The sequence below is a fragment of the Scyliorhinus torazame genome, chromosome 5 (genome assembly GCF_047496885.1).
Source record: "Scyliorhinus torazame isolate Kashiwa2021f chromosome 5, sScyTor2.1, whole genome shotgun sequence".
Classification (NCBI taxonomy): Eukaryota; Metazoa; Chordata; class Chondrichthyes; order Carcharhiniformes; family Scyliorhinidae; genus Scyliorhinus; species Scyliorhinus torazame.
Genome location: NC_092711.1, coordinates 244,727,842 through 244,751,579, shown reverse-complemented (window position 1 = coordinate 244,751,579; position 23,738 = coordinate 244,727,842). Strand labels below are relative to the sequence as shown.

Sequence of the window (23,738 nt, the reverse complement as noted above, 5' to 3'; positions counted from 1 at the left end):
GTCATATTCTCCAAAATCCTTCTCAGTACTGTGGATTAAAATATTTCTGAAACACAGCAGGGGGTGGTTTAGGAGAGCATAATCCGACATTTACAATTAGTGATTGATAATACTGCTTCATGGTTTCGCATTGAATAATGCAACCCAAGAATTAAAAAGAAACCATTTGCTTACACCCAAATATATTGGTGTAAATTGTAGAGTACTGCATGTGGCAACAACAGAACTTTAGAGTATAAAACTGGGTTTTCACAAGGCCTGGAAAATTCCATTTGCCAAAATTCTGGGGAAAATGTTACTTCTCAACTCAAAGTTTTTAAAAATAAATTTAGAGTACCCAATTATTTCTTTTTCCAATTTAGGGGCAATTTAGCACATCCAATCCGCCCAAACTGCACATCTTTGGGTTGTGGGGATGTAACCCATACAGACACGGAGAGAATGGGCAAACTCCACACGGACAGTGATCCAGAGCCAGGATTCGAATCCGGGTCCTCAGTGCCGTAGGCAGCAATGCTAACCACTGCGCCATGTGCCGCCCTTAAATTACTTTTCAACAGCTCAAAAGGACATGGACACAGTGATTAGGAGTAGGAACTCTGACTGCTTTCTCCCCTCTAGCCAGGGTCAATGAGGGTGACTAGTGTGGTGGTATGTATTAGGGGTAATACGGTACACCGTGTCGACAGGCTATTGGTGGAGGGATGCCAGGTCCTGATAGGATCTGCCACCTACTGAACTCCACCCAGAAATGCCGGTATAAGAACCCAGCTTTTCCCTCCATTTCCCTCAGCAGCTGCATTCTGTAACCACGCTGCTGGGGATAAAGTTCTGCTTAATAAAGCCTTCAATTGACATTACCTCAACCTGCCTCGCGTCATATTGACGGTGCTACAACCTGCCTCGCGTCATATTGACGGTGCTACAATTTATTAAGCAGAATTTAAATTGAAGAAAACGACGTGGGAACATGGAGCTCCGAATCACCTCGGAGTGCCTGCGCATCGAATCCTAAGCAGCTAACTCGGCCTCTATCTTCAAACACTGGATGGTATGCTTTGAGGACTACCTCCGAACGGCCCCCGGCACACCGACTGATGAACAAAAGATGCAGGTCCTCTATTCCAGGGTGAGTCCTGACGTCTACTCCCTTATCGAGGACGAGGACGGTTTCACCGGTGCCATCGCCGCGCTGAAGGGTATTTACATCCGGCCCGCCAACCAGGTTTTTGCTCGCTACCAGCTCACCACACGACGGCAATTTCCGGGGGGGGGGGGGGGGGGGGGGGGGGAGGAATAAATAAATAAATCGCTGGACGAGTTTTATAACGCCCTGCAGATCCTGGGTCGAAACTGCAACTGCCCGGCGGTAACAGCAAATGAACACACAGAGCTCCTGGTCCGCGATGAGTATGTGGCAGGTTTGGCCTCTTCCCAGATCCGCCAGAGGCTTCTGGAGAAAGAATCTCTGGGACTTACAGAAGCTCGGGCCCTGGCGGCATCCCTCGATGTGGCCTCGCGTAACGCCTACGCCCGTGACCGCACTACAGCCCTTTGGGCTCCGTGGACCGCCGCTGTGGTCGACTCTCCGACACCCCCGCAAACCTGCGCGGCCAAAACATCAGACCAACCGGGGAGGCCCCGCTGCTATTTTTGCGGCCAGCCGAAACACCCTCGGCAGCGATGCCCGGCCCGCGCGGCTACCTGCAAAAGCTGTGGGAAGAAGGGCCACTACGCGACGGTGTGCAAGTCCCGCGGGGTCGCCGCTATCTCCGGGGAAGAAACGGGACCACAGACCCTGCCCCCCCAGCGATCCACGTGTGACCAACGGACGCCGCCATTTTGGACCCCGGACGCCACGAGGGAGAGATGGGCGGCGCCATTTTATCCACCCCCGACCGCGCTCGATCCGTGGACGCCGCCATCTTGGCTGAAGGACCCCGACACAGACGGCCACATACTGCCTGATTACGATGCTCAACTTCAACAACCACGTCTGGCTTCGACGACCCTCGACCAGTCGCGACCCTGGACGCTCCAGACTGCAACCACTACAGTCCTAGTGAATGGCTACGAGACGCCGTGTCTTATCGACTCTGGGAGCATGGAGAGCTTCATTCATCCGGACACGGTAAGGCGCTGTTCCCTCGTAATTCAGCCAAGCACCCAGAAAATTTTCCTGGCGGCGGGATCCCACTCCGTTCAGATCACGGGGTTCTGCATCGCTAACCTAACGGTGCAGGGGAGGGAGTTCCGAAATTACCGGCTGTATGTCCTCCCCCATCTCTGTGCGCCCACACTCCTAGGGTTGGACTTCCAATGCAACCTCCAGAGTTTGACATTTAAATTTGGCAGCCCTATACCCCCACGGACTGTCTGCAGCCTCGCGACCCTCAAGGTTGAACCGCCTTCCTTGTTTGCGAACCTCGCACCGGATTGCAAACCCGTCGCCACACGGAGAAGGTACAGCGCCCAGGACCGAGCATTTATCCGGTCCGAAGTCCAGAGGCTGCTGAAGGAAGGCATCATCCAGTCTAGCAACAGTCCGTGGAGAGCCCAGGTGGTAGTTGTTAAGACCGGGGAGAAACAGAGGATGGTCATCGACTATAGTCAGACCATCAACAGGTACACTCAGCTAGATGCGTACCCTCTCTCCCGCATATCTGACATGGTCAATCGGATTGCACAGTACAAGGTCTTTTCCACCGTGGACCTCAAGTCCGCCTACCACCAGCTCCCCATCCGTCCCGGTGACCGCAACTATACTGCCTTTGAAGCAGACGGGCGGTTATACCACTTTTTAAGGGTTCCATTCGGCGTCACGAACGGAGTCTCGGTTTTCCAACGAGAGATGGACTGAATGGTTGACCAGCACGGTTTACGGGCCACGTTCCCGTATCTCGACAACGTCACCATCTGCGGCCACGACCAGCAGGACCACGACGCCAACCTCCAAAAATTCCTCCAGACCGCTCACGCCCTGAACCTCACTTACAACAAAGAAAAATTTGTGTTCTGCACCGATCGTCAAGCCATCCTGGGCTACGTAGTGTGTAATGGAGTGATAGGCCCCGACCCTGAACGCATGTGCCCCCTCATGGAGTTCCCTCTCCCCCACTGTGCCAAAGCCCTGAAACGTTGCCTGGGCTTCTTTTCTTATTACGCCCAGTGGGTCCCCCAGTACGCAGACAAGGCCCGTGCACTAATCCAGTCCACTACTTTTCCCCTGACGACAGAGGCATGCCAGGCCTTTAGCCGCATCAAAACGGATATCGCAAAGGCCACGATGCGCGCCATCGACGAGTCCCGCCCCTTCCAGGTCGAGAGCGACGCATCGGATGTAGCTCTGGCGGCCACCCTCAACCAAGCAGGCAGACCCGTGGCCTTCTTCTCCCGAACCCTCCACGCTTCAGAAATCCGCCACTCCTCAGTGGAAAAGGAGGCACAAGGAATAGTGGAAGCTGTGCGACACTGGAGGCATTACCTGGCCGGTAGGAGATTCACTCTCCTCACTGACCAACGGTCGGTTGCCTTCATGTTCGATAATGCACAGCGGGGCAAGATCAAGAACGACAAGATCTTGCGGTGGAGGATCGAACTCTCCACCTTCAATTATGAGATCTTGTATCGTCCCGGAAAGCTGAACGAGCCATCCGATGACCTATCTCGCGGCACATGTGCCAATGTACAAGTGGACCGTCTACAAGCCCTCCACGAGGACCTCTGCCACCCGGGGGTCACTCGTTTCTACCACTTCCTTAAGGCCCGCAACCTCCCTTACTCCGCCGAGGACGTCCGAACAGTCGCCAGGAACTGCCAGATCTGCGCTGAGTGCAAACCGCACTTTCAGGCCAGATAGAGCGCACCTGGTTAAGGCCTCTCGACCCTTTGAACGTCTCAGTTTGGATTTCAAAGGCCCCCTCCCCTCCATCGATCGCAACGCGTACTTCCTGAACATCGTTGACGAATACTCCAGTTTCCCTTTCGCCATCCCCTGCCCCGACATGACAGCGTCCACGGTCATTAAAGCCCTCGGTACCATTTTTACACTGTTCGGTTTCCCCGACTATATCCATAGCGACAGGGGGTCCTCCTTTATGAGTGACGAACTGCGTCAATTCCTGCTCAGCAGGGGCATAGCCTCGAGCAGGACGACCAGTTACAACCCCCGGGGGAACGGGCAGGTAGAAAGGGAGAATGGAACGGTCTGGAAGGCCGTCCTGCTGGCCCTCCGGTCTAGGAGCCTCCCAATTTCCCGCTGGCAGGAAGTCCTCCCGGATGCCCTTCACTCTATCCGGTCCCTGCTGTGCACCACCACGAATCAAACGCCTCACGAACGCCTCCTCCTCTTTCCTAGGAAGTCCTCCTCTGGAACGCCACTTCCGACCTGGCTAGCAGCTCCGGGACCCATTCTGCTCCGGAAACATGTGCGGGCGCACAAGTCAGATCCGTTGGTGGAACGGGTGCATCTCCTTCACGCCAACCCGCAATACGCCCATGTGGAGTACCCCGATGGCCGACAGGACACGGTCTCCCTGCGAGATCTGGCGCCCGCCGGAGCTACCCCCCCCCCCCAAAACGCCAATCACCACCTCTCCACTCCCGCCGGTTCATCCCGCAGCCACCCCCTTCCCGGGGGGTTTGGTTCTCCTCCCAGACCCGTCCAGGAGTAAGGACACAGGGGACAGCGCTACGCTCCCAGAGTCGACGGGACTCGAGCCAGCGCCATCACTACCACGCCCGAGACGGTCGGAAAGGACGACCAGGGCGCCCATCCGGCTCATCGAATCACTTTAACTCTCAACGTTTACAGTTATTGGGTCTTGTTATAGTTATGCCGAACCTGTTTGGCCCGTTGGCCCAGTTGAAGTGATAATTTTGTGTTTTGTTCAAAGTTATGGCACAGTACTGACTCTGTAAACCCCTACCACCATCCCGCTGGGTTTTTTTTCAACAAGGGGTGAATGTGGTGGTATGTATTAGGGGTAATACGGTACACCACGTGTCGACAGGCTATTGGTGGAGGGATGCCAGGTCCTGATAGGATCTGCCACCTACTGAACTCCACCCAGAAATGCCGGTATAAGAACCCAGCTTTTCCCTCCATTTCCCTCAGCAGCTGCATTCTGTAACCACGCTGCTGAGGATAAAGTTCTGCTTAATAAAGCCTTCAATTGACATTACCTCAACCTGCCTCGCGTTATATTGACGGTGCTACAACTAGCACAACACATCCACCAATCCCATCCTCCTCTCTCCATTTACAGTGTACACCAAGGTTTCTGACCTTAGATGTGGCATTAGATGGTACCATTAACAACGGGGAGTGTGGGAGCCATCTAATTTCTCTGCTTTCGTAATATATTCCACCATGGTATGCACTGGTGCTTTCCTCATTGTATTCTCGAACTCTTAATCCATAAAATTAGCTTTATTTCCTCAAAACTTTATCCTCTGGTTTAAAAAAAAAATTGCAATGCAGCCTGTAATCATGTCTCATACGGACAAAATGGACAAGTCTGCAGTTGAGAAAATGGCTGCAGATGTAGTTTCAGCTTTAAATAGAAACAGACCTAGTTCTCAAAGCATGATGGGAAAAGACAACCTTTTTGAGAGAAAGGAAGAGTTGTAAAGCCTGTTTTAATAAACTAGCGCCTGGACAGTGTCCTGTGTTAAAGCCAATTAGCACATAACTGCAGTTGTAAAGGTGTCAATACGGAAGATTAACGGCACATTCACAGCAGTTGCTAAACAAAACGATGTCCTCAAGGCAGGCGGGCCTGCTGTATTCCATGGAAAATTCTAGTGCTGGGAGAAAAATCAAATAAAAAGAACAAAGACTCAGAATATTGAGCAGCAACAGTTTGGGAACAACTCCTGCAACAATCAAAGATTTCAACGTGACCTTGATCACCTCATTTCATGCGGGTGATGCCTCTAGTCATTAATTGGTAGTTCAGTGTAGCTTATTAGCAAATCTTAACACGTTTTAAGTTCAGTTGTCTGAAGCACTTGTACTTGTCCCTTTGTCTGAGAAGTTGGTTGACCCCCATAGAGAAGAACGGTCAACAGGGCTGGTTGAGCTCAGTGGGCTAGACAGCTGGTTTGTGATGCAGAACAAGGCCAGCAGCGCAGGTTCAATTCCCCGACCAGCTTACCCAAACAGGCACCGGAATGAGGCGACTAGGGGTTTTTCACAGTAACTTCATACTTGTGACAATATTAACAAGCCTTACAAGGAGGGATTTCATTCACATCTTTACTCAGGCTCCACAGTTTTTGAGTTTTCCTCTTCCATGTGAAAATGCCTTGCTTTCAACTAGAATATCTCCTCTGGACAACACTGTTGCGATTGGAGATTCTGTACCAAGAATTTAAGAGGACTAATCACTTCATGAGGTTTCAATCCACTGCACAAGCATGATTTGTTTCCCCGTTGTAAAAGTGGAAAACATGCAGATTAGCAACCATTTTGGGGCAATGACAGGCACGTGGATATTAAAAATGTTCAGATAATCTGCAGTGGAGCACATGTGCAGACAATGCAAAACCAGTATGAACACAAGCCTGGCCAGTATTGTATTGCAAGATGAGGAGAGTGAGCAAATCCATATATTGAATAATTTTGTACCGGGCTGTTTGACAGCATCGGTCAATTTTCATCGATTTTATTGATCTGACATCTTTCACTGATCGGTGCAACATAGCTCTTCCACCAGATAGGATGTTGCAAATCCCAGCTGGAAAAGTTCTGACGGCTGCCAAAAATAAATTTTCAGCAGCTGATTTATTTTTCAGCTCAGTACCACTATGTCTATCCAATCTACCTTAGATTAAGGGGTGGTGCACGTGCACCGGAAAATTGCAAATATTTCACCCTTCAAAAGCAACTACAGGCCAACCAGCTTAACCTTGGTGGTGGGAAACTTTTAGAAACGATACTCTGAGAAAATTAACATCTATTTGGCAAATGTGAATTAATTAAGGAAAGCCAGCATGGATTTGTTATGGGCAAATCGCGGTGAACTAGCTTGAGTTTATTTGATGAGATAACAGCAAGCGTTACTTCCTTGGAATTTAGATGGTTAAGGGGTGTTTTGTTCAAAGTATGAGATTAAATGAAAGAGATAAGCTATTTCTACAGGTTGAGAGTCTAGGACTCGGGGCATAGTTTAAAATTTGGAGCCAGTCCTTTCATTAGTGAAATTAGAAAATACTTCATCACACCATGGGTAGATGAAGTTTGTAACTCTCTTTTGCAAACGGGCAAATTATGCTAGATCACTCATTTTTAAAATGGAGATTGATAGATTTCACTTTCCCAAAGGTATTAAAGTGATTATGGGACAAAGGTGGGTAGAGTACAATCCAAAGACTGCGATGAGCTCATTGAATGCGGTGATTGGTTGTGGCTGCAGTTTTGTTAACTTGTCTCACTCCTGCTTTAGAAGTTGTTTTGAAATCATCGGTCTTCAGCCAAGCCGGTCACAGTAACACAGAATGTGACCTGGTCAAGAGTAGAATAATTAACCGAGGTAAAAAAGTGTAGCTTCAATGTGTATGGTTTATGACATGTATCACTTAAATAAAATGCATGGCTTGCAATGTCTTGTAAAGCTTTGGTGTTGATAGTGTCCAGTTTTTAAGGGTATATTCGAGAGCTCAGTATATATTTTACCCAATGTATTAGTGAACTTTTTATTCGTTTGGAATAAACACATTTTGTTTAATGGCTAAACAGCCTACTCCTGTTCCCATGTTTCTTAAGAGTGAACCCCTTGCAAGCAGATGTATATCTCTCCACTAGAAACACGAACAGCACTATTTATAAGAGTTTTACTCGGGTTACCCCATTAGACAGCAGATCTCTTGACTCAACATGACACAAAACCGATCAGTACTGACAGCCTGATGACTCAAGGGTTACAAACTAATCCAGAATATCCATTTGGGACTTTTTACTAAAGAGCATACTATTTCCCAGTCAGTGATGAAGACAAGGGGCGGGATTTACCAGCTGTTCATTCCGGTCCCACGCCAGCGCACGGGTTTCCCGTTGACAACGGCAAGATCAGTATATCCCGCTGGTGGGCTGCCTGTGCTGCCGAAAAACATACGGTCGGGTGGTCGGTAATTCCTGCCCAAGATATTCAGCGGTGCCAAAATGGAAAGCAAAATCCACAACACATTCATTTAAGTTGGCGCAAGAAGGATAAGAAAACACAAGCAAAAGCCAATGTTGGTCCTTGGAATCATAGGTTAAAGAGTGCATTTTCATTTAAAGAATACTAATTTCATATCATTCACATTCATTAATTATTCCTGATATCTGACCATATTTAATAACAGTAATTAAGTGCAGCACGGTGGCGCAGTGCTTGCACTGCTGTCTATGATGCGGAGGACCCGGGCTCGATCCTGGCCCTGGGTCACTGTCCGTGTGTAGTTTGCACATTCTCCCCGTGTCTGTGTGGGTTTCAGCCCCACAACCCAAAGATGTGTAAGTTAGGTGGATTGGCCATACTAAATTACCCATTAATTGGGAAAAATAATATTTTTAAAAGTAAATCAATGCAACAAAATTAGCTTACAGTAGGTTTCACGACATTCATTAAACAATACAATGATAATAAGTACACTTAAGTAAAGTCACCATCATCCCAGATGACCTTAGGCTGCTTTCCCTTTTGAGGGGGAGAGCTGACTGGTGGTAATCTAACCTGAGGATCACCACACCTCAGGCGAGGGGCAAAGTTGAGAAGGTGGGGCCTTCATGAATAACCTTAGCTGGTACGGGAATTGAACCCACGCGGTTTGCCTCGCTCTGCATCATGAACCAACTGCCCAGCCAAATGAGCTAAACCAGCCCAAGTACACTTGTTTTTTAAAAAAATCTTTTTATAAATTTGGAGTATCCTATTCATTTTTTCCAATTAAGGGGCAATTTAGCATGGCCAATCCACCTAGCCTGCACATCTTTTGGGTTGTGGGGGCAAAACCCACTCAAACACGGGGAGAATGAGCAAACTCCACATGGAACAGTGACCCAGAATCGAACCTGGGACCTCGGCGCTGTGAGGCAGCAGTGCTAACCCACTGCGCCACCATGCTGCCCCAAGTACACTTGTGACGGTCACTCAGTTAACATTCCACGGGCAGCACAGCGGCGCAGTGGTTAGCACTGCTGTTTCACGGCGCCGAGGTCACAGGTTCGGTCCTGGCTCTGGGTCACTGTCCGTATGGAGTTTGCACATTCTCGCCGTGTTGCGTGGGTTTCACCCCCACAACCCAAAGATGTGTAGGGTATGTGGATTGGCCACGCTAAATTGCCCCTTAATTGGAAAAAAATGAATTGGACATTCTAAATTTGAAAAAAAAATTCCATAGTTAGCACAAACCTGCACACTAATCAAGCAAAGGCAGCACCTCCCAAATACAGTACACGCAACTTCTACCTACGCAATGATTCTTTGATAAAGACAACAAGCTGTGTGGGCGAGGTGCTTTCAATCTCTCTCTCTCATAGGCTTGGATTCATTATTTATACACAACTAAGCAGAAGGAAATCCTGACCAACACAGCATTTCTTTATTGCCTGGCAACAAGATCTTCAGGCATTGCAGTTGGGCAGTTAGTGAGCAGCTGACAGAGAAGCACAACAATTAGAAAGCAGGAATTTATTTTGAGCTGCCAGTTAGAATGGTTGATTTTCTATAAAACACGATTATTCCAGGCAAATAAAAAGTTCACTAACAGAACAGAAAGCAAATCTGCTTTATGGACAAATTACTCAAAACTGTACACTATCAGCACCAATATGTTACAAAATATTGTAGGTCATGTGTTATATTTGTGAGATACAGGTCATAAACCACACACATTGAAACTGTACTTTTTACCTCCAGTTAATTATTCTACTTTTTTTTTCTATTATTACTTTATTAGAGTTACAAAGCCAGAGTTCAGTGTGTGGACAGGGGCAAACCCCTAATCCAGCTCCTTGCCTGCTCCAAAAAAGCAATTCAAACTGAATCTAATTCATGGTCCCCACAAGAGAGACATACCAGATCCAGGCATTACACCTGACCTCATGCTCAACTTAGCCAAAAGGCCGAGAAACAATAATTATTCTACTCTTGATCAGGTCACACACTGTGTTACCGTGACCGGCTTGGCTGAAGACAGAGGAGGAGTGAGACAAGAGAACAGAACTGCAACTGATCATAGAATCAAAAATAGCTGGAATTGGGCAGCACGGTCGTTAGCACTGCTGCCTCACGGCACCGAAGACCCGGGTTCGATCCTGGTCATGTGTCACTGTCCATGTGGATTTTGCACATTTTCCCCATGTCTGCGTGGGTCTCACACACCCTCACTCCCCCTCCAACCCAAAGATGTGCAGGGTAGGTGGATTGGCCTCGCTAAATTGCCCCTTAATTGGGAAAAAAAATAATTGGGTACTCTAAATTTATAATAAAACGAAAACAAAAAACCCCAATTGTTTTTTCTGGCTATAATGTGTCCACCGTATGCTGGCCAATCATAAACTTATTGTAATCTTCAAAAGATAGTTTGTAGCCACTAAAAATGGCTAACTCCCGATTTAAAATGGCGAACGGCAAAGGCTGATGGGAAAGTCAGCCAACAGGACACAAACGAGCAGCTGCAGGTTGAGTGTGTATTTACCTCTGGAAAGGCCAGACAAGATCGATACCAGCAACCATCAGCATAACAAAACACCAGCCATCTGCATTTATGAGCAACATTTAGACACAAAGCAAAACCAGACCCTTTGGCGCCAGCAGAAGCCTACACAAAAGGCGGTGAACGACCACCTCAGGACCGCCCATCGATCAGGGAACCGCTCCAGCATTGGAGAAAATCGAACCAAGTGATTGGGACAAAGTCCAATCACTTGGAACCAGGTACAGGATCCGCCCCAAAAGGTGGGAGGCCCCTGGGGACTATAAGAATCAAGCCCAAGTTCAAATCGGCCCTCTGCTTCTCTTCTGGACCGGGTCACTCAGCAACGCGAACCAACCCTTGACAGTGACCGGTTCAGCCGCTGCCAATATCCAGTAAGTCTTACTTCAACGCTCGCTACGAGATAGGCGCTCCTAGCTACCAATCTGTACCAACTTCGAATCCCGCAGGCTCAGAACGCGAACGAAAGGCCATTCGTTTCCCTTACCTGGTGGGCCAGTTCCAAGTTAAGTATTGGCCTGTTAGCTGTAGAAGTAGCTTAAACGTAGAATTTGTACACGAGTAGTAATTACTGTGTATAATAAATGTGCTTTGATTTAAATCTTACTAATCGGTGTATTGGATTATTGATCATTACTCGGACTTGAACCACGTGGCGGTATCATAAAGATACCTGGCGACTCAAGAGCAAAGGTGATAAAACAGAGCAATTAAACTAAGGCAAAAATTAGCAACAAGCTGAAGTTATTATTGTCTAATCAATCAGGATCAACTGCAACCAATGCAGAGTTTAATCAGAGTTCATAAGACAGAATGTAAATCACTTGTTATACAGTAAAAACATGCAATCATGACATGTAGCCTGTTCTGATCCAGATTGGGCAGGATAGCTGGCAAGCACAAACAGCTTTCTCTCTTCTTTTAATTGCCTCATGCCTTCACAAAATACACAAGTGTTAGCATGACTCTACCCGGAGGAGTTTATCTCCACCACCTCCTGCACGGAGGATCTCCCAACATCTCTTACTTTATATCCTTATATCCTTTTTGCAGAGGTGAACCTGGATGTATTATTGACCAGGCCTTTTCGCCCTATAAAGATTCACTTTATCATGAAATACCCCAGGAAACATCAATCCAAATACTGCCCTTAATACAATTAACTTCTTTCGTCTTGCATATCTTTTTCCCCCCCATCACATCTAAAGCCGTTCTCCTAGACTAGGCATTGTCAAACTCGGGGGCGCAATCGGGAGGATCGGTGGGTGTCGGGAGGATCACGGAGCCGTCCGTCGCAGTGCTCCCAATTGTGCAAATTTGAGTGCAACAGCTGCAGCAGTCGGCTGTTAATAACGCCGGCTGCAAGCGAGCTTCAAAATGGCCGCGAACATGTAAAAGAAATGCAGCTGCACTGCGCATGCGTGCCAGGTCATCGGCGCGCACGCGCAGTGCACTCGTTTTTTTGTTTATAAACGGTCCCAGCTTTTTTTTTTTCCAAGTTCGGGGGGATTTTCATTTAATTTTTATTTTTTTCACTCATTTAATTTTTATTACAAGTTCAGGGGGGGGGTTTATTTGATAAAATTTTACAGGAGAAAAATGCAGAACTTTGGACAGATGGAGACTCCATACCTTCCGGCACCGGAAGGCTTCACCTTCATCCAACAGGTTCCATTGGAGGAGCGTGTACAAGGGCCAAAGGGACCCAAAACCATTTCTTCCATTTTTGTCAGCAGCAAACAAGGAAGAGAAAATGGTGGGTCGCGCATGTCGGCCGGCATGGGCAAAGGTCGGCCGGCGTGGGTCACGAAGGTTGGCCGGTTGGTAAAAATGGGTCCCCGGAAAAAAAGTTTGAAGAACACTGTCCTAGACCAGTTTCATCCTCCCAAGAAACAGTCTATCGCTGGCATAAAAGTTTCATTACCACATCGGTCTCATCACCATTAACTTGGGTTCATTTGCAAGGCCCGGTAATGAACTGTATATAATGGCTATCATTGTTTCGGGAATCGAACACGGGTCCCTGGCACTGTGAAGCAACAGTGCTAACCACTGTGCTACCATGCCTGCTCACCAACTGAGTACTGTACAATTAAACAGCCATTTAATAACAATTGACAGCCTCCCTTCTCTCTCCTGAAATAAAAATTAAACTTCATGATAATAAAATGAAAGAAATTAAATCACAACTTCCATATTCTTGGGGCTGGTTTAGCACACTGGGCTAAATCGCTGGCTTCTAAAGCAGACCAAGCAGGCCAGCAGCACGGTTCAATTCCCGTACCAGCCTCCCCGAACAGGTGCCGGAATGTGGCGACTAGGGGCTTTTCACAGTAACTTCATTTGAAGCCTACTTGTGACAATAAGCGATTTTCATTTCATATTCTGTAATATGCTGTGAGATCTCCCCCCCCCTCCCCATCAGCAATTTCAAACATGCATTTCTTCTGATTGGAAATAATTGATAGTTGGTGGCTTGAATTCATTCATTTATCTTAAAAAATTATTTTTCTCTTTCGCATGTTGCAAGCTGGCAAATCAATCAGTAAGCTTTTCTCACTCACTTTTCCTATATTATCCCACAATGAATGACTATCTACATTGTGTTCAGAAGGATACACCCACTGTACAGGATATCACATAAAATATTTGGCAAACAAATTTCCACAGCCACCGCCTCCACAACACCCAATATTTCATCAACTGAAATTCTTTTAACTACCTTTTTGTTTTCTTAGCTTCCTGAGTTAAAAGACAACATTTCTGATTTGCGAGATAAGAGATTTTGAAACCAAACCTGCTGCATGAGAATAATCTTCAGGAACATTCACACATGAAACATTGCTAAAAATGACGAGCTTCACATTCTTCTGGTTATCCAAGAATGGGAGCTCAAGTAAATATTTATCCCGATTTAATTGTCTTGATGTTTTATTTGCTCTCAAAACACTCTCTACTTGAGGATGTTTCAATGCAGTACTTTTTAAAAAAAATTTTTTTTTTAAAAATTTAGAGTACCCAAATCATTTTTTCCCAAGTAAGGAGCAATTTAACATGGTCAATCCATCTAGCCTGCACATCTTTTGGGTTGTGGGGGCGAAACCCACGCAAACACGGGGAGAATGTGCAAACTCCACACAGTGACCCAGAGCCGGGATTGAACCTGGGACCTCGGTGCCGTGAGGCAACAGACTAACCCACTGCGCCACCGTGCTGCCCTCATTGCAGTACTTAACTAAAACACAACAAAATTAGCATCCAGTCTTGTCGGAGCATGTAACCAGTTTGAACCATAATGAGATTTCCCTTGTATGCTATCAGAGGTTTTTTCTTTAGTTTGTGATCATTTTCGGTCATAAGAATTACTTCCGGACTCAATACCAGTGCTTGCACTGCATTTTCTTACTTTACACTTTCATCCCATTCTGCATTGTGCAAACTCCACACGGACAGCGACCCAGAGCCGGGATCGAACCGGAGACCTCAGCGCCGTCTGGCAGCAATGCTAACTACTGTGCCAACGTGCTGCCCAGTCTGGGATTTTTTAACTAATTCCAATCATTGTGAGGAATGAACCATTACAGTTTGATAAGTACGGTCTTCCTATCGCGCTCTTCTCTGGACAATCCCATTTCTTAAGACCCCCATTATCAAATCTCCTGAATTGAACTCCTGACTTAGATGGTCTAATGCAATGCCTCAGTAGGCTATGAATTTTCTCTGCGAGCACAGTTTTGATGAAAAGCCCTTCACCCTTCATGCACTCGAATGTTCAGAAAAATATGAAAGTAGAGCAGGAGGGCTATCACAGTGAACAGAGGGCAATTATTTCATCCAGTCTAGTTAATAAAGGCTATATCATTCAACAAGGTCATGGCAGATCATGCCATTTTCCTCACATCCCCTGGTGCCCTTAAATGTCTAGAAATCTATCGATTTCACTTTTGAACGTGCTCAATTACTGAGCCTCCACAGCCCTCTAGAGGCAGAAAATTCCAAAGAGTCACCACCCTCTTGAGTGAAGAAATTCCTCCTCATCTCAGTCCGAAATGGCCAATCCCTTATTCTGAGACCATATAGAACATAGAACAGTACAGCACAGAACAGGCCCTTCGGCCCTCGATGTTGTTATGAGCTTTGACGGAAACCAAGGTCAAGCTATCCCACTCCCTGTCATTCTGGTGTGCTCCATGTGCCTATCCAATAACCGCTTGAAAGTTCCTAAAGTGTCCAACTCCACTATCACAGCAGGCAGTCCATTCCACACTCGAACCACTCTCGGGAGTAAAGAACCTATCTCGGACATCCCTCCTATATCTCCCACCCCGAACCTTATAGTTATGCACCCTTGTAACAGCTACATCCACCCTCTGATTCTAAACTTCCCAGTCAGGGGAAACATCTTTCCTGCATCTACTCTGTCGAGCCATGTAATAATTGTTTCAATGAAATCACCTCTCATGCTTCTAAACTCTCGAGAAGTGTTTTTTTTAAACTAATTCTTTCATGGGATATGGGTGTCACTAGCAAGGCCAGCATTTGTTGCTCATCCCTAATTGCCTTTGAACCAAGTAGCTTGCTACACTATTTCAGAGGGTAGAAGATTCAACCAGATTACTGTGGGTCTAGGGTCATATGTAGTCCAGGCAAAGATGGTAATTTCTTTATATTAATGAAACAGATACACCCGTGGCTCGTTGGTCCATGGGGTATGATTCGCGCTTTGGGTGTTATCATGGAGAGCTTGCGAGAGGTACTGGGTTCAAAACCCGGACGGAGGACTTCTCTTGTTTACGGGTGGCACTTTTGCACAGTGGTTAGCACTGCTGCCTCACAGCTCCAGGGTCCAGTGTTCAACTCCGGCCTCGGGTGACTGTGTGCGTGTGGAGTTTGCACGTTCTCCCCATGTCTGCATGGGTTTCCTCCGGTTTCCTCCCACAGTCCAAACAACTGCAGGTTAGGTGGATTGGCCATGCTAAATTGGAGTGTCCAAAAGGTTAGGTCGGGTTACGGGGGTAGTGTGGAGGCATGAGCTTAAGTAGGGTGCTCTTTCAAAGGGCTGGTGCAGACTCGGTGGGCCGAGTGACCTCCTTCCGTACTGTAAATTCTTTGATTCTATGAGATAGGTTTTTAACGACAATCAATGGTAGTTTCATGATCACCACTGAGATAAGCATTATATTCCATATCAGTTAACAAAATTCCACCAGCAGCCATAGTAGGATTTGAACCCATGTCTCCAGAGCATTAGTAGGGTCTCTGGATTAATTGTCTAGTGACATTACCACTACATCACTATCTCCCCGCAGTGCGATATAGGCCCAGTCTCTCAATCTCACCTCATAGGACAATCCCACTGTGGTACTGAGAACAGGCTGACAAGACACATAGGCCAGGAACACAAACTGGCACACACGGCCCAGGCTGGAATTGATACTGGCCATCTGCAAGCGCACTCAAGTCAACACAAACTTGTTATCGCTATATAGACTCACGTTTGCACAAAAAAACAAGACCATGCTACGAATATGTAACAAACTTCTAAAACAGATGGTGATCAACTTTGCAGCAGGACGAAGAACAGACAAAAGAAGCTATCAGGCTCCATAATGAGCTGATGCCTGGTCAGACGAGGGTGTTTCAGAGGACAATGAATCTGGATTGAATCACCCTGGATAAACAGAGTATCCTGTCTTTCCCATTAACGAGTTGGGGTCTGGATTGGGCAATGGCCAGTTGTGGCCTATGACACCATGCTAGCATACGAGTATAAAGAAAGGAACATCAGAACAGATCCTCAATGATAACTAGGGAGTCCCCCAGGCACAACCACCGCAAGAAGAAAGGACCCTGCGTTTCGAATCCAGAGAAGGCATCCATACGGAGTGGTTGCAGTCTGCCAGTCTCCTTCACCAAGTGTGGGTAAAACCCAAAGCTCAGCTGTGAATAAATTGCGTTAAACCGTGAACCTGTCTTGTCCTTTGTTCATCGCCCATATAAACCGCAGCACCCGGAAGAAACGCAGACACGGGGAAAACGTTCAGACTCCGCACAGACAGTGACCCAAGCCAGGAATCGAACCGGGTCCTTGGCACTGTGAAGAAACAGTGCTAACCACTGTACTTCTTGTCCACTCACTCAATCTGTCTAAATTTCCTTGAGGCTCTTTGCATCTTCCTCACAACTCGTACTTATACTTAGTTTTGTGTGAAAGTTGGAAATATTACATTTGGACCCCACATCCAAATCATTGATGCTGTTTGTGAATATTTGGGGCTTATGCATTAATCCTTTGAATATCCCACTAGCCACAGTCTACCAACCTGAAAATGACCTGTTTATTGCCACTCTCTCTGTTACTCATTCGGAATCAATGTTGTGGGCAGCACGGTAGCTTAGTGGTTAGCACAGTTGCTTTACAGCTCCAGGGTCCCAGGTTTGATTCCCAGCTCGGTCACAGTCTGTGCGGAGTCTGCACGTTCTCCCCGTGTCTGCATGGGTTTCCTCCGGGTGCTCCGGTTTCCTCCCACAGTCCAAAGATGTGCGTGTTAGGTGGATTGGCCGTGCTAAATTGCCCTTGGTGTCCAAAATAAATAAATAAATGTTAAGTGGGGGTTACTGGGATAGGGTAGATTTGCGGGCTTCAGTAGGGTGCTCTTTGTAAGGGCCAGTGCAGACTCGATGGGCCGAATGGCCTCCTTCTGCACTGTAAATTCTATGATATGATATCTATGATATTACCCCATGTGCTCTAATTTTGGTTATTTGAAATATTTATTTTATTTTTGTTATAATCTTGTGCAGGACCTTAACAAACGGTTAATCCAAATGCGCAACATCCACTGGTTCCCCATTATGCATTCCATTAGTTACAAAAATGTCAACAGGTTTGTCAAACATGATTCCCTTTTCATAAATCCATGTTAACTCTGCCCAATCCTACCATTATTTTCAACATGTCCAGTTATCATATCCTTTAAAATGGATGCTCACATTTTCTCTACTGATGTCAGGCTAACTTATCTGTAGTTTCAGGTTTTCTCTTTCCCTCCTTTCTTAAATAATGAGGTTACATTTGCTCCCACCCAATTGCAGGAATCGTTCCAGAATCTGAAGAATTTTGGAAGATGACCAACAATGCATCCATTATCTCCTCAGCCACCTCTTTCGACACCCTGGGATATAGAAGGCCCAGGGCATTTACCAACTTTTTAGTCCCATTAATTTCTCAAGTACTGTTTCTTTCAGTTCCTCATTCACGCTATCCTCTTGAGTACTTCTGGGAGGTTTATTGTACCTTCCCCCATGGGACAGACACAAAGGGCGGGATTTACCGACCACCCCGTCGCCTGTTTTTCGGTGGTGGAAGTGGCCACCCAGCGGGATCTACCAGTCCCGCCGTTGTCGATGGGATTCCTGTTCACTGTACCCCTCGTCGCAGGGAAACCCGTGCACCGGAGTATTCCGCCAAAATATTTGGTTTGTCTCTGTACTGTTTCCTTATTTCCCTATTATTACTCATCTTTTTGTGGCTGGTTTAGCTCAGTGGGCTAGCCAGCTGGTTTGTGATGCAGAACAAGGCCAGCAGCGCGGGTTCAATTCCCATACCAGCCTCCCCGAACAGGTGCCGGAATGTGGCAACTAGGGGCTTTTCACAGTAACCTCATACTTGTGACAATAAAAGGTTATTATTGTTACCTACAGACGCCTTTACAGTCCACCTTTATGTTTCTCGGTAGTTTACTTTCTTATGCTATTTTCCTTTTCTTTATCAGTTTCCTAGTCCTCCTTTGCGGAATTCTAAAATGCTCCCAACCTCAAGACTTTTTTTTTTGGTAACTTTATAAGCCTCTTTCTTCTGATCTAATAAACTTTAACTTCTCTTTGTGCCAAACGAATGTATATTTATTATAAAAAAAATTCTTCTCCTTACCACCTATTTCCATTAACACATTGACATAACCTCTCATCAATGGCATATTTCAATGGCCTGGTTGGGTAAAGTGTACATCAACTGATTTGCCCAAAATGATTGCCTTATTGTATTCCATGTGAAGTTTATTTGTGCCTTTTCATAGAAAGCTTTCCCAACAGTTAGAGACTCCATCAGTATTTATAAAATGGCTTACCCAATTAATTTTCCAGGGAATTACAACTCTCTAGTAACCTAATTAACAAAATGTTAATTAGAGAGCATTTTACTCACCATCATTGCATTTATATTTGCAGAGCCCGTCCTCTCCACCGAGTAAATCCAGCGCTGCGTTCAGATACATGTCAATTTTATGAATTCCATTCCGAATGGTTTTCAGCTTCCCCAGCCAATCTTTGTAGTGTGTCTCTTCAGAGTGGCACCCACAACTCCTCAAAATAATCCCCACAAACACACAAATCAGGAAATGCATGCTCAAGGAAAACTTTGCACTGAACCACTTTTCACTTCAGGTTTTCGGCTGTAATGCACAGAACTTTTTTGTAAGGGTTCATTGGCATCACACATCAAAAATTAAACATGTTCCTAAAGTGGCGTCAGTGTCAGGGCAATTTATTGCGGTCAGACTTCACCAGTTACTAAACTATTGACTGCTGTTGCAAATAGTTTTTCTCTGGCAACTGCTTTAGGGCTGTCATGCTGTACAAACATCACTGTTGGTCACATGGATGAGAATAGCCTACAAATTGGACAGTCGTGTCACATTCCTGTAAAACGAGAATGGGAGGTGGAAAAATGGAGCACCTATAAAATCAGAATGTGTCCAATATTTATTCCTTTGAATTCAAAGTTGAAAATTTACGACAACAAGTTCCTACTTAGTTCATAACAGAAGCAAGTGAAAGCCCCTGAAGCTGACTGGATGAAATATTTGCTTTGTGATGTAATTTGCCATTCTAATAATTTTGAAATAACGCAATACAGATCAATGCAATTCCCTGGGCAGGTGATACAAATTAAACAATTCACTCATTGTGTAGCTAAATCCCATTTCAATTCTTCATTACAACAGCTATTTTTAAACTTGTGTAGCATACATCAACAAATCTGAACAGATTAGAGACTGGAGTATTCCTTCATAGAAATCACACAATGACCATTCTGCACAACATTTGTCTGAGGTACCACAATTACCGATGATGCATAAAAGACTGGAGCATTTGAAAGTGGGAAAGGAGGGACGGCATGCAGCGCAGTGGTTAGCACTGGGAATGCGGCGCTGAGGACCCGTGTTCGAATCCCGGCCCTGGGTCATTTTTCGTGTGGAGTTTGCACATTCTCCGTGGGTTTCACCCCCGCAACCCAAAGATGTGCAGGTTAGGTGGATTGGCCATGCTAAATTGCCCCTTGATTGGAGAAAAAAATATTTGGGTACTCTAAATTTATTTAAAAAACGAAAGTGGGAAAGGAGTAGACCATTCAGCCTCTTGAGCCTATTCTGTCATTCTGAGATTGCTGTCCAAGTCTTCCACTTGCCTCAAAGCCCTTGGCTAGCTAAAGCTTTGCCATCTCAGATTTAAAATTATTAATTCAGCTAACATCTACTGCTTTTGGTGGGAGAGAATTTCACACTTGTTCCTTTGTGTGAAGAAGTGCGTTCGAACTTCTCTCCCAAATAGCAGGTGTTTGATTTTAAACTCCGAATAGCAGGTTTTTGATTTTAAAGTTTTGTGTTCTGAAAGCCACTCCCCAGCAGAACGTTTCCTTCCTTTAAAAAAAAAAAATCAATTATTTTCAAAATCCTAAAAACTTCACTTAAATTCTTCTATTATACAGAGAAAATAAACCTAGTCAATTTAATCTCTCCTAATTCTTAGTGCCCATTAACATTCTGGAGGATCATGGCCAATATATCCTTTGAAATTGTGGTGCCCAGAACTGTAATCTAGATGTGGTCCAACCAGAGCTAACTGTAGCAAAACTTCCCCACCCGTTATAATTTAGTCCTCCAAGTATAAAAGGTTAACATTCCATTAACTTTTTATTAAAACAGTGATCATTACATTTTAATGACTTATGTGACACTGACTGCTCTTTGGACCTCCACTATTCTCATCTTCCTGCCATTTACAAAATATTAAAATCCAGCCTTTCTTTGGTGTGCATATAAATTTTGCAACAATCATAGGTAATTTTGCAATAAACATATAGCAATGTTATATCTAGGATTGTTACCATCTGATCTTCAATTGAACAGTACAGTAAAAGTCTAAAAATGCCGATAAAGCCAGACACCAAAAGTTTTGAAATAGGAGTGAGTTAATCCGCCAAGTTAATTATATGGTGCAGAGTGTTCATTTTAACATTCAAATGTACCACAACTCAAAATTATGGCTCCACCCTGTCCTAACTTGCCCCATGTTTAATGATAAGAGTTGGAATAAAATGGTTACCCTAACATTACAGATAAAGGCCATGAAACACACAAGCAGGCAATAAAACAAAAACATTATTTCCACTTCCATTTTGCTCAATCTGCATTTCCTCTTTCCTTTCTCTATCCTACTCGTCAAGAACTTCAGTCATCTCTCACCCCCACAATGTGGACCTCCCAACTAAATTAATTTGCCATTCAAGACTTCAGCTCATCTTAAAATTACTCCTTAAAATCCATTTGTCTTTTGTTGACTTGCACCACCTAATCCTTTGCTGGAGTGACACCCAACTGTGAAACACCTTGGGATATTTCACTATGTTGGAGATACAATAAAAGTCCTGTTTTCCTCTTGCCCACTCCTGTTTCCCGTCACAAGAATTAAGGAGCGTAGACCCACCATTGAATCAGAAGGCTTTGGGTTCAAGCCTTCAGAGTGTAAACTAAACTGACACTTCAGTGCCATACTGCAAGTGTAATACTATTGGCGGTACTGTTTTTGGATATGATGCTACAACTAAGATCTGCCATCGCAGGTAGGTGTAAAAATCCCACCAAGCAAATGAAGAAGAGCAGAGGAGTTCTCCCAATTTCCTGGATAACCTTTAGCCCTCAATCCCATACTCAAAACATATCCGGTCATGTTTGTGGAGCAGTGCCAATCTCAAGTCTGCTGCGTTGTTCCCTCAATCACGAATACTCTCCAAAAACACTTCATTGGCTCAGAAGCTAACTGGGAAGTCAGAAATCCTGAAAGGGGCTATATAAATGTAAGTGTCTTCTTACTCTAAATCACCACCAAAATTAACATTATAATATGATACAGCTGAAGACTGATTCAAAGGCTGGGATATGATCGCAGGTGTGTGTTGGAACAATTTGAAATATTCAAACTTGAGATTGCATGGAGCTGAGCTCTTCGCCTTATTTCTGTGGGACGCAGCCCAAGATATTTCAAACCTAAAAAAACAGGTTTGAGTGAGGCCACGAGTTAGTCGGGCTGTGATTTACAACATTATGTGTCGTGCCTTCCACCGCACGCCAGAGTGCACTCCAACTACACTTTAACCCGTTTCCGATAAGCAACACACTTGTGTTGGCGTGGCCAGCATTACCTCTCACCACGCACCAAAACCACTGATGTCACACCGGCGACTATATTGCCCACTGTCCTGGATAAACCTCTCATTGCATTCAAAGCCTCATGCTTTGAGTGGAGGGATACAGTGCAGTGCAGAAGGATGCTAATTGGCCCAATGAGTCTGCACCAACTCACCAAAAGAGCACTCTAACCAGGTTCATTCCCCATCCACCTTACCTTATCCCAAACTGACCTGCACATCCTGGACATGAAGAAGTGGAAGTTTAGCATGGCCAATCCACCTAATGTGCACATCCTTGGACTGTGGGAGAAAACCGAGCACCCCAAGGAAGCACACACAGACAAGGAGAACGTGCAAATTCCACACAGAGTCATGCAAGGCTGGAATCGACTCCAGGTCCCTGGCGCTCAAGACAGCAGTGGTTATCATTGTGCCGCCCTATTACATCTCTTGACTCTGTCCAGTCTTGTCTTCCTCATCACTTTACTGGTCTCCCATTTCAATTCTCTCATCTTTCGAATCCCCTCCCTCCCTCCCTTCTCCATCTAACTCCCGTCACCTTGGTTCAGCTGTGAGAAATTTGTGGGTTTAATTTGTGCGGTGAGCAGGTTATCATCACAAATGACACTCAAGTGTAGAGACAGCATCTTTCAGATGAAACATCAAACTAAGTCTCTATCTTGGTTAGCATGCACTCTACGATCTGCCTGATCAAGTGGTCATATTCAAACAGCCATGATGTGGAGATGCCTGTGTTGGACTGGGGTGGGCACAGTAAGAAGTCTTACAACACCAGGTTAAAGTCCAACAGGTTTATTTGTGATCACTAGCTTTTGGAGTGCAGCTCCTTCATCAGGTGAAGGATAATGCACAACATTTGTTTAAATAGCAACTGATTGCACTTCAAAAATAATCTATTGTTTGTCAAAGTGCTTTGGGACATCTTTGTGATACGAGAGGCACCAAAGGGTGGTACAGTGGTTAACACTGCTGCCTCACAGCACCAGAGACTCAGGTTCGATTCTGATCGGTCTCTGCAGTTTGCACATTATCCCAGTGTCTACATGGGTTTCCTCTGGGTGCTCTGAATTGTCCCCATGCTAAATTGCCCCTTAGTGTCCCAATGTTAGGTGGGGTTACGGGTTGGCAGGCAGCGCTCTTTCAGAGGGCTGGTGCAGACTCGATGGGCCTAATGGCCTCCTTCTGCACCGTAGGGATTCTATATAGATCGAGGTTGTTTATTTCTCTCCCCTTCCCCCTCTATGTATTCGGGTGTCACTGTGTCACACTTCATTGCCTGGTTAACTTTTCTTTCACTCTTTCTCAAATCCTGAACATTGACGCAGAACACTGCAGAAAAGCACCAGACCCAACATTCGCCACTTTCCGACGAGAAAACGAACATTTGGAGCCGAAACGGCCGACACTTTCCTCCAATCTCTATCATACTCACCCTCTGCTGGTATTGTCCAATGTTCACACTCAGTCCCAATGTTGTCTTGTCGCTGCGGGTCCTTTATCTCATGTGGCGCTGCTTGATGACGCCGATAGGAGCCGCTTTCTT

At 45.7% G+C, this 23,738-nt stretch overlaps 1 protein-coding gene across 4 annotated transcripts in view; it reads right to left on the bottom strand.

Moving 5' to 3' along the window:
* Positions 1-23,737, bottom strand: part of LOC140420998 (group XIIA secretory phospholipase A2-like) — a 227,093-nt gene extending 203,356 nt beyond the window's left edge. For 2 of the 4 annotated variants that reach the window (XM_072505237.1, XM_072505247.1), the window contains exons 1-2: positions 23,628-23,713; positions 18,911-19,157 (exon numbers count right to left, since the gene is read on the bottom strand). In XM_072505237.1, the coding sequence (XP_072361338.1) occupies positions 18,911-19,109 (199 nt within the window). In that variant the 5' untranslated portion in view covers positions 19,110-19,157; positions 23,628-23,713. Of the gene's footprint in view, positions 1-8,014; positions 8,139-18,910; positions 19,158-23,627 lie in introns of those variants that run through there. The other 2 variants (XM_072505240.1, XM_072505241.1) reach the window with 2 other exon arrangements.
* Between the last annotated feature and the right edge of the window lies 1 nt (position 23,738).